The sequence below is a fragment of the Labrus bergylta genome, chromosome 12, assembly GCF_963930695.1.
Source record: "Labrus bergylta chromosome 12, fLabBer1.1, whole genome shotgun sequence".
NCBI classification, from domain to species: domain Eukaryota; kingdom Metazoa; phylum Chordata; class Actinopteri; order Labriformes; family Labridae; genus Labrus; species Labrus bergylta.
In genome coordinates, this window is record NC_089206.1 from 22,746,070 (window position 1) to 22,761,343 (window position 15,274).

Consider the following 15,274-nt stretch of genomic DNA (forward strand, 5'->3'; position numbering starts at 1 on the left):
GACTTCGGACAAAGTTCAATGTTAACATGCATGTTGTTGTCAGCTATGTTTAAATACTGCTTGCTCTTCTCGACTACCTGAAATGTTAAAAAAAAGAAACCTGGCATTATATCGCTGGGCTCCTTATAAGACAGATTCAGGGGGCTGATTATGAAAAGCGGCAATTGAGCAGAGTCAACATTTAAATGCACTTCTTTTGAATAAGATGCCAACACCATCGCCTGGAATGAATCATGGGAATATAAGCGGACTGCACTTCTTTCTAACACGGCCTGTCCTCTGCCTCCTCCTCCTCCCCCCCCTCCTCCTTCAGCTTGATGTATATTTGTGCTGAGTCCCTCTGTCCCTGTTGCTCCTCTCTTTGTCTAAGCGAGTCTCTTTAGCTCAGGTACATGCTTCAGGGAACAGACAACAAGACAATCAGGATAAACTCTCAGGGATAGCAGGGGGGGAAATCCAACCTCGGCTGTTAGTGTGTTTTTGTTGTTGTCTGATCTCGCATCAACTCCTGCCATCTCCACCTTCTCTTTTCGTTCTTCCTCGCTCTCTGTTTGCATTTTTCAACCTCTTTTGGCTCCATCTCACTGACGGTCAAATGTTGTTGACAATATTTCTTCTCTACCGCAGGGATTGCTTAAAAGCTTCCCTGTAATTTGAAATGTATCAAAGAGGGAATAAAAAAAGCGAGAAATTGAATATCCATCCATCCATTATCTCTACCGCTTATCCTGTTTGGGGTCGTCGGGGGCTGGAGCCAATCCCAGCTGTCATTGGGCGAGAGGCGGGTTTACACCCTGGCCTGGACTGGCTGCCAGTCAATCACAGGGCAAAATTGAATATATCAAACACAAATAATAGGTAATGGCTGACAGATGATTCACTCATGTAAGGCTTGGTCACAGCAGCATTAAAAACAGCAAAATCTGCTCGCAGTGAATTCTCTGGATTATATCCTGTTGCACTCACACATGCAGGTCCCATGCAGGTACAACCTAATGGTAGCCATTGAGCATGTGCACTGTTGCTGTTACGGTATCCAGTGCCTTGCTTAACGGCACTTTGGCAGCACTTGCTTAAGGAGTGGCAGGCCCCATCCCCATCTGCTTTACTAACCCGTCCAGTTTGGGAAAAGATTTGAAAATGTAGGTTGAAAATTGCTTTTCTAACCTCTGCTGAAGCCCAAATTCCTCCTCCTCCCCCCCCCAGTGTCCCAGAGGAGCACTTGTCATTGATTCATTTTTTTTAAGTGCTCTGCCTTCTTCCTAAATGGAAACTCATCAGCCAAGAACAATGATTATGCACAATCCGTCTTCCCCTATCTCATTGTCTTGCATCCACTCCAGCTATCATCACCTGAGCACAATGACAATGCTCTGTGGGAGCGTGCATGTAGCGCACAAAAGCCAACAAATGAGCGATATTTGATCCTGTGTGATATCAAATCTCAGAGGTTTCTTTTACCCGAGCTAACATGCTATTCAGTAAGAGAGGAAACTGGCTACATTTAAGCCTCCGCTAGCTTCAAGCAACACACTCACTCACAGTTTGGGGCTGTTTGTGTGTTCTCTGGTTTTCTCAGCCAGATGGAGCCGGGATCTGGGGCCAAACATCAGGGACTCTGGGAATCAGTGGGGTGTATGTGTGTGTGTGTGTATGCATGTTTCTTTTTCTTTATGTGGGATGGTCACCCCCGGGTGAGCTTCCTGAAGTAGAACTCAACACAACAACACCTTCACAGTGGGGTGTGCAGGGCAGTGATTGGACCTCAGCTGCTTTTTGGCCAGACCTACTGGGCAAAAGGAGCGGGGCAGGATTCATCAACACTCTTCTCTAACAAGCTCGGCATCTACCTGCTACCATCTATGATGAGTCACCACAGGGAGGAAAAGAAGCACAGAGATGGGCAGAGAGGAGCAGGAGGGAAGGAGGGGAAATTTGAAGAAGCAGGGGAAGGAAACAAGGTGTTTTCTAAAGTTGCAGCCCAAAAAAAATACAGTTAAACAACAAAATCAAATCAAATCCAGGTCATATAAAGTCACATGAGGTTACACATTGTATAGATACTTAAGTCTGCATCATTTAAACCAATGTGGTTTTTTTTTTTTGCCTCTGTTTGAGAGGCATACTAGATGACAAGCTGCATCACAGATTTAGACTTCAGAGTTGCATTAATTTCATTAACTCAGGCAGAGAAAATTGGCATCGGATGATCAGTATAAGTCTCCTCTTCAATCACTAATCACATTTAGTCAATCAATGGTCTGCATAATAATCTCACACTCTACATTTTCTGATCACCCAGCCTGCTACTTCCACTGATCATGATTTTGTCCACTTAGGCATTCTTGTTTGAGCCGGATGAAAAATGTCTAGAGGCGTCGGCAATTTACTCCCATCCAAAAACCCCCGCTGTCAGAGCTCTCGACTGGCATTTAAATCTGCTCGGACTGCTTCAAAAAAGGCTTCCTCAAATTTGCTCCGCGAGCGCCGCTGCATCACAAACAGTCGAGTTATGAGTCAGAGTCCAAATTCAAGACTACCTCAAGGAACTTACATTTCTGAACAAGCATCCTGAAATTAAAATGTCCCAGCATGGACAAAGCATTTGTGCTCCTGTGCTCACTGTATGAACCCACCAATGGTGCCTGGATTCAATTGAGAAGCAGCAGCCAGTTGTTGCTCTACCTATGCAAAATATCCTCTTATATCCCCAAATCTGTTATTTGGCGCCAAAAGACGGGTTATTAAGTCTTGGGGTTTGGACAAAAACCTGACAGCTTACCTTGCAATGCTCCAGTCAGGCTCAATCCTCAGGACAGTGGGGTCCTCGGTGTAGTTAAACTTCACTTCTGGGTTTCTGAGCTCAGCATCATCGATGTCCACCAACACCGATGAACTTCCCGGAGCGAGTCCAGCTGGTGTAACGCACACTATCTCACCAGCATTTCTCCTGTGACGACAAACATGAGAACAGTTCATGAAGGGGATTCAAAAAGTTACATAATTAGCACCGTGTGGCAAAGTTGATTGTTTTTTGTTCATTTGGTGCCTGTTTTGACGTAATGTTGACAAAGCGATTGAAGTGATTGAGTGTGTTTCTTCAGGAGGATTGACTAAAATTGCAGCGAACAGCGGAGTAGTGCCACAGTGTGCAGGGAGTATGTGGAAATTGATGGAGTCAGTGCATATTTGACCCCGAGCAGAGCAGATCGGCGCTGCTGGTGCATGCTGTGGAAATACAAGCGTTGATGGGAGCGACCAGCGCCACGGACCACGGCACACGGCACACATGCAATATGTAGAAAGTGGCAGGAAGGCACACTGGGAAATTCCCAACTGGATTGCTTTAAAAATATATATAAAAGAAAAATACATCTCATGCATATGGCAAGATTATTCATTGTAAAACGGAACTATTTTAAAGTAAAAATGCATCCATCTAGACAAATAAATACCACATAAAGATGTATTAATGTAGAGATCTGGGACATGAATACACACAGGATTGCAGAGGATAAAAGTGAAGTGTAATAATTGTACAAAAAAAATCCAAAATGCACACTTCAGACGGAGAGAACAACAGAAGGAAGCCATCAGCCGTCTCTCACAATGAAGCTGTCGAGCAGTGTGATCCCTTTGAAAACAGAATTATAATAATAAAGAGACAATGATTACTTTCTGGTGCCAGAACATTCCTCTAAATACCAAACGTTCAAGCTCAAGTATTGACATATTAAAACGACTTGCTCATTGTGCAAGTAATTAGCAGCATCCAGCCTGGAGGGTTTATTAGTCTCATTCTCTTAAAACTACATCGTTAACACTAATTTGATTAAAATTATTGCGCTTGTGACCGGACACATCCTGAAGTCCTGAAACATGAGCCCTCGCAGGATTAACAGTCGGCCAGTCACAGTTGAAGATCTTTATACATTTCACCTAATATTAATAATAATGATAAAACAGTAGAGTTATAAAGCTCTGGAGGAGGACAACAGAGTTTGTTAGCGGTCGTAGTTGATGTAGATCTGATGAGATTTTAGGCATTTATTAAAAAAGGTGGAGAGTAAGAGGGAGTCTCTGATGTTTATGAGGGAGTGTGACAGCGGCAATGGAGAATACTCTGCCCCCCCAGGACCAGTGGTTAGTCCTGCAGGGGAGGGGGGGGAACTTGAAGTTGGCGTCAGCAGACTTGAGAGTGTGCCAGTAGTGTTATCATGGTATCTAGATTATAAGCAGATCCATGGACATATGCATTCCTACCTGACATTAATTGACATTAATTGACAACTGACATGTTGCTTTTGAACCCTGCAGATGAATCAGGAATTTGACATGATGTACCTTTAAATTATTTGCATCATTCATGCGATAATCTCAAAGCACTTCACCTCAGAGCACCACTGACTTCACTGATCAGTGTCTTCTTTGGATTTGTTTTAATTCTCTTCCATTTCTATGTACCTCAAGGTGACTGCTATGAAGGAAGCCAAAAAAAAGTTTGACTTAATAAGGTTCTGTGTCCACTAAGGCTGTTTTTGTCTTCTTAGATTTCAGCGTCCAGAGCGTGATAAGTTACATAGCCTAGCGTCTACTGTTTTTTTTTTGTTGATGCGCTTGCAGCACTCTGAGTTGAAAAACATTTAAACATTTGGAACCTTCACCGACAAATCAAAATTAAGAAGTGGCGGGACGTCTGATGCCAGCTTTGTCAACAACAATGGCGGAGGAGAAACTAATCAGATCACTTTATTGTGACCAGATGCAACACAGAAAGTGATGGAGGGTTTAGTGCAGGAGGAAGAGAACCGGGTTGAAACAAAAGCGGAGCACTGAACTCATGTTTCATGAAGTTTCTACCTCTGATGATTGCTGCAATGACAAGGATCAACGGCAGCAGTCACAAACACTTGGGGAGGGATGGAAAGAGTTTGTGTGTGTGCGTGTGTGTGTGTGTGTGTGTGTGTGTGTGTGTGTGTGTGTGTGTGTGTGTGTGTGTGTGTGTGTGTGTGTGTGTGTGTGTGTGTGTCCAAGCCTGCATGTCTCAAAGGCAAAATAACATTTTCAATCGCAGTCTTGAGTGCAGTCCCCAGCAGCTACATTATCTAATATGTATTTAGCACAGTTGAGTGGTGGCTGCTTTTCTGGGCCATGACTTCACAGCAGAGGAGTGTGTGTGAGTGTGTGTGTGTGTGTGTGTGTGTGTGTGTGTGTGTGTGTACACTTCAATATAGAGTTGCACATTGTATTTTGCCTCTGTATACCATGGTTGTTGCACAGAGATGGAGAGAGTGAGAGGGAAAAAAACAACATCCACTCTCCAAAGGCCCCCATGGCCGGTAACCATAGCAACTTCATTCACAAAGAACCCACGCTCCCGGCAACCGCTCACAAGACGCCACAAACAGAGGGGCGCACAGTGGGGATGCGACAGATAAAGACCGAGTGGAGGTGAGCGGACAGTCGTGATGAAGAGGAATCTGTTGGATTATTTGTGAGGAGGCTGCAGCACCGGGCGCCGACTGCTGTCAGACCTGACTGCTGTCAAAGCTAGCATACAGAGGCTTCAATGGAGATTAGCTACGAGAGGGCTAATCCAAGCGTTTGACATGCAAGCAGCTGTGGTGATAGTTTGGATTTTTTAAAATTATTTTGTACCGTGTGTGTGCAAACAAAAAGAAGCTGTGTGTCTGCAAGCAACAAGATTCAAAGCGTCCAAACCTGACACGCTGATTACATGTGCAGCTTTTTGCTCGACACAAATCTCCTAATGCAGAATGTTTATTTATGCACATATTTCCTTTATCGTCATGTATCATCTCCACTACCTCCAGACATAATTATGAATTTGTGTTACCGTTCCAAGCACCGTTATTGGTCCCCATTCTTATCTAAATCCTACTCTCCTCCGCCGTGATGGTCCAATTTCCCCACAGGAAGATTTATAATTTAATTCCGAGACATGAAAAGGAGCGTTTTCCTTACTTTTTAAAGTAGCACGGCTGCGGCCCTATGCTGACAGACACGTAGCTGCCTGCGTTGAGGTAGCTTCCCTCTATGGTGACTCTCGTGCCGCCAGAAATTGGGCCCTGAGATGGCACGATACGGGTGAAGAATGGAGTCTGGAGGGGAGAATAAAACAACAACAACAACAACAGGTAATATAGATGGGATTACAGAAAGAAGCATCCTCACAAACATGAAGAGGACATCAAGGAAATAGGAATTTAATTTGAAACAGGAAATTTGAAAATAACAGAAAGCACATGTTTGACATCATTTACTTGAAATATATAAATTTAATCATAACACAACATCATTCATATTAAACAAAATAGATATATACACAAAACAACCCTCACATGGGACAACATACTGCAAGACAATTATAAGCTACAAACAGCAATCTTTTTTTAAGGTTTATTTATGGGCTTTTTATGCCTCCATTTAGAGATAGGACAGTGTACAGAGTCGGAAATCAGGGAGAGAGAGAGAGAGAGAGAGAGAGAGAGAGGGGGGAATGACATGCAGGAAAGGAGTCACAGCTATGACTCAAACCGGAGGACTACAGCCTCTGCACACGGGGTGCGAGCACCAATCACCAGGCCACCAGCGCCCCATAGCTATCTTTTTTATTAGTAGTAATAAGCCAAAGTCACAAAGTTAGTAAACCAACCTTTAAACTGGGGCTCTAAGCACTGAACTATGCTTCAAGCATGTTGAGTTTTGCTTTTCTGGACCCAAAATTATAACAAATTCTATGATATGGTGACCGCCTGGTAAAACTAACAGTGTGGGGTGCTGGTGTGCCCGTGCCCCCCATGAACAGAGACTATAATCCTCCAAGAGAGCGGCCCGAGTTGGAATCTGACCTTTGACTCCTTTTCTACATGTCATTCCCCACTCTCTCTCTCTCTCTCTCTCCCTGATCTCTGACTCTATCCACTCTCCTGTCTCTACATAAAGGCATAAAAAGGACAAAACTAGTTTAAGTTCTTACTGACTGTCAAAGCAGAGTGTTTTATTTAGTCCTAGTAGGCCATGTAGAAAGGGTTATCTAAAAAGGTCCTTTTGTATGTTCCTTACCACAAAGGTGAATGGCCTTGGCGACAGGGCTTGGTAGTCAATGACGCAGTCCCTCACACACACCTCCACCTGAGCTTCTTGGACACGGTAGCTGGTGGCGTCGTTCAGCTGACAGACTATTCTGTTAGGACAGAGAAATAGAAAGCATTAAAGGTCAGGGGCAGGTGATTTGTTCCCATTTTTTAAGCAGGATTGTATGAGGTATACTCAATAGAAAGTATATCAGCCACAGGAGATGCCCGTCAGCTCTGCCCCTATAAGGAGAGACAGACCTGCGTACGCAGAAGTTAGGCTATACGTCTATGCAGAGAAGGCATTTTTTGCTCAAAGTAACATTGGGGTAAATGCACCCTATACTAAGAAACTTCTCAGTGCTGTATTTTGCTTTAGCACTACTTCGGCACAGCACACTCATGTTCCTCTGCCTGCAGCAAACTGATCACCTGTTTTTGATCTGTGGGATTGAAAAGATACACACATATACAGCAAAAAAAACCCAGCAAATTTGACTGCTAATAAGAAGCTGTTTATCGTGGATACAAGAGGATAATTTTTCCTAAGTACATCCCAGATTTTAAAAGGTACAACATCTTGAAAATTATTTCAAATTCAGCCTCAAATTGGGCTCAAAATAACTTAAGAACAAATTCCTTTATTTTTTGTTTTTTTGAAACAAACATTGGAACAATATAATATCAAACAATCAACAAATCTTTATTTGTACAGTGCCAATTCATAACAAATGCTATCTAAAGACACAAAAAGTTAGTCTCGATCTAAGTCTTTGTTATACTATTTAGATATTTGACAATAAAACAGCATACTTATAGAGTTAGTGAATTCAAGTGCAAAAATTAATCATATAAAGTAACATGCTAACAAGCTAATTTGTGTATGCCTGATGTAAAGTAAATTGGAGGTTTTACAGTATTCAGCTGCAGTCTGTGTGCAATGTGCTGAACACTCAACAAGATGGATCAAACATGACCACAGTAAGAAACATTTGCATAAAACACATTGCAGCAACATATCTGTCAGAGAAAAAGCCGACAGAAAAACTGGGATGAAATGTCTGCAATGATGGGTGAAAATATTAAACAAAGACATGTTCGAGGTGGTGCAGGGGGAAATCAGGAAGAATATGTAAAATAAGTGATGTGTGTGTGTAATATTTGAATAGAGATGCCCTCCATCTCAACATGCATCATTTCCCAACTAAGTGCACTACAGAGAGATTGTTTGATCTGCGTGAACTCAATTCCTCAGCCGTGGAAGACCCTGCAGAGGAGTAAATGTCAGGATGGAGGGATGGGAAAAATAAAGGAAAAAGCATATTGTAGGGAGTAATGGAGGGGAACAACAGATGGAACACACACACACACACACACACACACACACACACACACACACACACACACACACACACACACACACACACACACACACACACACACACACACACACACACACACACACACACACACACACACACACACACACACACACACACACACACACACACACACACACACACACACACACACACACACACACACACACACACACAAACCTGATGTCACTACATGTTCAGCTGCTGGATGAGGATGTTTGAGCACCTACATGAATGTTGATTGATTGGTCAGGATGAGATCCACCTTTGGAGTGTGTGCCCTCAGAACTGGGATTGTGTGTGTTTCTGCCCGTGTGTGTATGCAAACACATTCATCTGTTCTTGTTTTTCTCATTTTGCAACATTTTTATTTTGGCTACACATGTGGATCTGGTTTACAGATGGTGTCCTCTGTTCCTTGTCTTACCTCTCTGCGCTCACATACTCCTCCTCGATGGGCACACAGGGCACCTTGCCCAGCTTGACACCCATCTGGATGTCTCTGAACTGCAGCCCGAGGTTTTCCCCCAGGATGGTCACCCTGGTTCCACCTTGGCGGGGTCCCGTCTCAGGGAACAACTGGACCAAGAAAAGCATGCGAGAAAGGGCAGAGGAGGAGGAGACAGAGGAACAGGAGAGGAAAGGAAGAGAGAGAAGGAGACATAAGATACAAAGGAAGTCTCTTTTACATGCATACACTCACACACACATATTGAGGAATCATAATATAGCCACATTTTCACATGTTGTACCATTTTAACTCGTTTAAAATCCCAACAAAAATGACTAGGCAAAGAAAACCTCACGCAAACATGCATAAAAACATTCAACTCGCATACCCACACACGCACACACACACACACCGTTCAGAGATGCCCATATCAGTTGATTTAAGTTTTAATGAAGAAAAATCTCCCTCTTGGCTCCGAAAAACAATGAAAATGAGATAAAGAGGGTGAAAACAACAGCCTGCGCTGACACACAGAACCAAACCGGCTTCGTCTAATTGAAACTTATTACGCTGGCTTGGCTTCGTCGGCGGGGCTGCGGCGGTGTTAACGCTCAGGCGCGCCGTCGGACCATAATGTGATTTATCTAGCCAGATTATGGCGCGTAACGGGGACAGGTGTGCTGTGACAAAACAAATATGGTGACTGATGGACGGTGGCTGTCACAAACACTCACTCACACACACACACACACAACTACACAACTGCATACACACGCCTCAGCACGGACAAACCTAATCCTTAACAAGCATCACGAGGTAATTATGTGTAATATGTCCACTGCCCTGTTCTCCTGCAGCGCTCGGCTGAGCAGACAGCGCCGTGTGGAAATGCAAACTCAGGCAGCAGCAGCATGAAGGCATTGTCTTAATGCCATCGACAGAAAACACATTAAAAAAAAAACTTAAAGACAAACTATTTTCAACAGTGTGGTAAATTAGAAGAAATACATGTTATTAATTTACTTAGATGTAGAAATTAAAAGGGAAAGGGGAAAACAATCATGACCATTTCAAAAGTTTTTTGTTTTTTTTTAAGATTTATTTTTGGGCTTTTTACACCTTTACTCTAGAGACAGGACAGTGGATAGAGACGAAAATCAGGGAGTAATGATATATGCGGGAAAAGGAGCCACAGGTCAGATTTAAACCCTTTGAGGACTATGGCCTCTGTCCATGGGTCAGGTGAACTAGCCATTGGGCTTCAAAAAGATTCAACTGAAAAAATGAAATTGAAAAATAACCAAAATTCCAAAGCTGAATATAAATGCAGAAAAAAAGAAGATCGTGTGACATAATAATCACAGTGATATCCGTCTGAATGTATGAAGTTATGTGATGGAGTTTGAAAACTTCTACATTTGATTCAACTATATAAAATAATGGACTAAAGAGACGGAGGAACACAGAGTGAGAGCAGCCTGGACGGGGATAATGCAGCCTACTATTTGGAGGCAGACTCACATTGGAACCTCAGGCGCCAGCAGAGCCTCAGCACTTCGGTTCTACAAACACAATAGCTGGTAAACACTGAGCGGAGCGAGTAGCCATCAAGCTCTAGGGTACGTTATGGACAACAGATGTCAGGGTGTGGAAATGGGGCCTCAGATGGTTTTGGAAGAATGAAGCTACGATACCACAAAACACAATATCAGCCAGCCACCAAGCCCTGGGATATAAACAGTGGCAGAGCCACAGACAGAGAGGCAACAGAAAGAGAAAGAAAAGTACTTTTTAAGGGGGTTACCGCCATTAACTGAGGGGGGCATCGTAAAGGGGACCAATGGAGACTATGGGAACAATATATAACAATGTAAACACACAAACCCTGCAGTGGAAAATGTGTTTCTTCTGCATATCCAATATAAACTATATATCAGTTATGAGACTATGCAATTTTGGAAACGAATGTGCAAAGCTATATGTGATCAACGTATTGAGAGTCATCCATGGTCATCCATATCGTCATGCCGACAAACCATCCTGGATGAAACTGTACTTTTAACAGGCAATGTTTTCCAAAGTCTTTTGTGTGAATCCTTTCAAAAGAGAGCAGAGGTAAAGCACAGATTGTAACTGTATAAGCCCATTAATAAATCCTGGACAAATGGCTAGTTCTCAGTCATCCAGGTCATGGTAAAGCTGAAGCTTGGTCCAAAGGCAACTGGACTGGTTGAAAATCTTGAACCAGTCCAGTTGCCTTTGGATCCAAGCTTTGAAGTTTAAATCAACTATCTTGGCTGTGTTGAAACCTCTGTGTTCCCTCAAAAGCCACGCCCCCTCACTAACATCCACTTACGCACATGCTCCAGAAGCCTAAAGACAATTTCAACCAACCCTGCCTGTAAAGTAAGTAAGTCATGATTTGTGGAGACGGAGAGGGAGATAAGTTATATTAATTTGTTTGTGTGTATGAGTGTGTAAACTTCATGCCACCCAATTTAGGCCACCAGAGTCAGTTTGCCTGTTACCCTGACTTTACAAAACAACACTCATTACAAATTTGACAATTGAGTTCCCTATCCTCTGTGAAATCTGAACGTTTGGTCAACATTTAAAGCTCAGAAATGTATACAACAGTCACTGAATTTGCTGCTAAGCCGCTGAAGTAGCCCTGGTGCCTGTGGTGGCTTCAAAATAATTTATCGTACATATTTGTAAAAGCATAGTTGACTTTTTGGTAGCTTGGGCATATTTGTGCAGGATATCAGCTCATGCTTTCAGCAGTAATATAGTGATGGAAATCAATTTGAAACAGGAAATCCCAGCATACCTCAGAAACATTTGAGGAGGGGTGGGGGCAATGAAGGCAAAATGACATTTCTGGGTGCAGCTTGGTTAACCAAATGTAAGTAGGGCTGCCAATCAAACACAGATGCTTAGCATACTTCATGGAACAACAAGACTTAAATGTAAGCTCTACTATGATACAATAAGATCTCTGGTATGTTTCTGAATCAGATCACTAACACTTCATAGCTTTTTACCCCCCAAAAATGCCATGGTTGTTGACCACTATATCATTTCTGTGATCCCAAAGATTTCCATTAGAACCTCACTACTTCTTGGAAGAAACGAAATGTGGCACCACAGAGCAAATACGCCTGTGCTTACTAAGCTCGTGGGCATGCAGGCAGACGCCACAGTGTGGAAATGAGACCTGGAGCAGCTTTGGACTCATGTTGCAGTGATTTACCACAACAGTATCGCCTTAACGGAACCACCACTCTTTGGAGAATGCAAACTAAAGACGCCCTGAAGCTTAAGACCACACCTCTGGCGGTTTTGGAAAGGAAAGTGATCTGATACAACACAACCACAGTTGAGTACGAACTAGCAAGCCTGAGGACACAACTGCAAGGGTAATAGATAAAGTTGTGCCATGCAAGCAGCCAAACCGATCTTAGACTCCACTGAAAAGAGGATGCATGCACGTACATCACAATCTCTGCCAGATACTAACCACTAAGCACAAGACCCTGGAGCTCAGCAGCAAATATCGTATTCACAAGGAATGTCAATTTTGTTATGATTCCATTAACGCGCTGTGTGGTTGCCTCTGGAAGTTAAGTCTCTTTTGTAGAGAATGAAAGCTGAAATTTAGAATGAATTTGTGCAAAAATTGGAAAAACGCAAAAGAAGATTTCCCTCCACCGAGTCGGTTACTTTAGACACATAGTTGGAGATATCACAGTTTGTGTCTTCTTCCTGTGGTCTGGCCCCACTTACTGGCAGTTTCCACAGGATCCTCATGTGATCGCGCTCTGTCTGTGCTGCACAATATGGACCTGATCACGCCCTCTTTCGTCAACGCTAGTGTTTACACTGCACGCTCCACAGTCAGTCTCCGGCACCTGCAAGCAGCGGCACTCAGCGTGGAAACGTAAGTCCAGCTTCTCTTGGCTTTGAGCTAATCTGCCTAAGCTTCAGAAATCGACCCAGTCAGGTTGGGTATGAGCTGTAGGATGGACCAAAACCATTTTGGAGAAAAAACACCGCAAACATGGATACTCTCGCAATGACTCCACCATCAGCCTTCAGCCTCTTTGTACCTGCTTTCCAGATATTGCAACACCCGTTCAACCTCAAATCACTTCATTCTCGCAACTCCCAAACGTTTTTTTCCTCTTTAGTCATAAGCCTTTGACTTCATATAAAACCCAGTTCCAATCATTCCCTGGCAGGTTGTTGAAGTTGCTGTTCTCCTTTTGATTTCCAGCCTTTGTTCTGCCTGACTGTTTGATCACTCTCGTCTGGCTCTGACCCTTGCTTGTCTCAGTCTATGTATCTTCAGTTTTGTTTTGAAAAAATAAAAATCATACAGCTGCCTCTGTTGTCTGCATTTGGGTCCTTCCCCTGTTGCTTCTCTTGCATGAGCCGTTGCAGGGATGAAGTTTTGCATTACTGTAATGCAGTCTATGGGGAACGGTGTTGAACGAGCACTGGATCAAATGAATAATTTTCATCTTCCCTGCGTTTGGTCTTTCCTTATGAAAACAACCAATGAAGAATCAACTGGAAGTAGAGTACTGTGTTGTAACTCTGTGGTCGTTCAGCGTTTATATTGCAGTCCCGACCATGGCAGCCACATCAAATCGTCAATATTATAGCAATGGTTTTCTGGTGGTCTGTCATCCAACCTATACACACACACACACACACACACACACACACACACACACACACACACACACACACACACACACACACACACACACACACACACACACACACACACACACACACACACACACACACACACACACACACACACACACACACACACACACACACACACACACACACACACTGTGTATATGCATGTGTGTGTGTGTGTGTGTGTGTGTGTGTGTTCTGTAACATAGTAATCCTGCTGTGGTCTGAGCTGAAACCATTACCACATGAACCATGGTCCAGCAGCTGTTGAAAACTTGGGGAAGTTGTTTATGTGGTCAGAAACTAGCTTGGGAATTCTGCTTCAGCGCTCCAACAGAGCAGGGATAACAGTCAGAATACTGACTTAAAGAAAGAGAGTCATAGACAAATCAATGAATCATGATAAGGACGAAATCTGATATTGATTACATGACTTTAACTTCATGCTTTTCCCAACAGCATTTATTACCCCTATTCTTTCTACACTTTTACAGCTCTACAATAAAAACAATGGAATACTCCTTTCTCCTTCTTTTGCCCTTGTCTTCACACAAACAGGATCATGGATAAACAGGTACACACTTGTCTATACATGGAGAAGCATTTTGATGGCGGATATGTGACAATAGACGCAGCCTCTCTCAAACACAGCGAGCATTACGTTGCAGCAGGAGTGCAACAAAAGAGTTGAATTTGTCAGCAGGTTTGGGGACGTCAGATAAAAGACACAAAACTCTCACTAACAACAACTAAAAGAAACATGGAGAATGTGTTCAAAAAGGCTCTTTATGTTTCCTTTTACTCTCATCACATTTGTGTTTACATCATTTTCTTGTCATCTCAACAATTAACCGTCAACTCAAAGTTGTACAGGCTTATCATTATGTTGCGTATGTCGCAATAGACGTTAAGAGAGATGAAGGATCAGAAACTCACCATATCTCACTACACAGATCCAACAATAGTGTCAGAAACAATTGCAGGACCTTCGAGTTACGCATGACTCATATCAAGAAAAAGAAACCCACAGTGTACCGAGATGACACTGAAAGGTTGATTAAAAATGTTCCTGTTGCTTTTAGTCAAAACAGATATTCGCAAGAAAAGGAATGGTAATGATAATGGGAAAAGATAAGAACAAGCTAAAAAATGCTGAATCAAGATACGCCTCTGAATCACTGGAAAAAACATTATCATGCCATCTGATTAAAATATATTTTTTTAATTAGGACTTTGGCTTCAATTTCTTTAAACTGTTAAATAAAGTTTTGCTGGTTTGATTTAAAGGAGCACTATGTAACGCGTTTCAATTTAAAATTTGTAAAACACTGGAGAGAGCTGTCTCCCCCGCCCTCTCCTTGCTAGAGTCAGGAATGAATGAACCTCAAATCTATGTGACCAATTCTAGATTTTAAACCCAACAGCTTTTGAAACATCGACACTCAGAGAGACAGTGACACGTAAAAGACGAGCGTACCTCAAAAGACAGTTTAAAAAGAGGATCAAAACCAAACAAACCTCTACGTGCCTCTGCCTCCCGAGTACCAGATTGATGTAACACAGAGTAATAATACCATTTCTGTGCCAAGGGCAGGCGCAAGGTCCCAACATGGCAGCACATTAAAATAGAGCAG

The 15,274-nt window shown here is 42.9% G+C and overlaps 1 protein-coding gene across 2 annotated transcripts in view; it reads right to left on the reverse strand.

Moving 5' to 3' along the window:
• The window catches only part of plxna1a (plexin A1a), a 259,997-nt gene that overhangs the window by 49,975 nt on the left and 194,748 nt on the right, over positions 1-15,274 (reverse strand). For both annotated transcript variants that reach the window (XM_065961309.1, XM_065961310.1), the window contains exons 13-16: positions 8,904-9,055; positions 7,087-7,207; positions 5,986-6,122; positions 2,783-2,950 (exon numbers count right to left, since the gene is read on the reverse strand). In XM_065961309.1, coding sequence (XP_065817381.1) covers positions 2,783-2,950; positions 5,986-6,122; positions 7,087-7,207; positions 8,904-9,055 — 578 coding nt within the window. The remainder of the gene's footprint in view (positions 1-2,782; positions 2,951-5,985; positions 6,123-7,086; positions 7,208-8,903; positions 9,056-15,274) is intronic.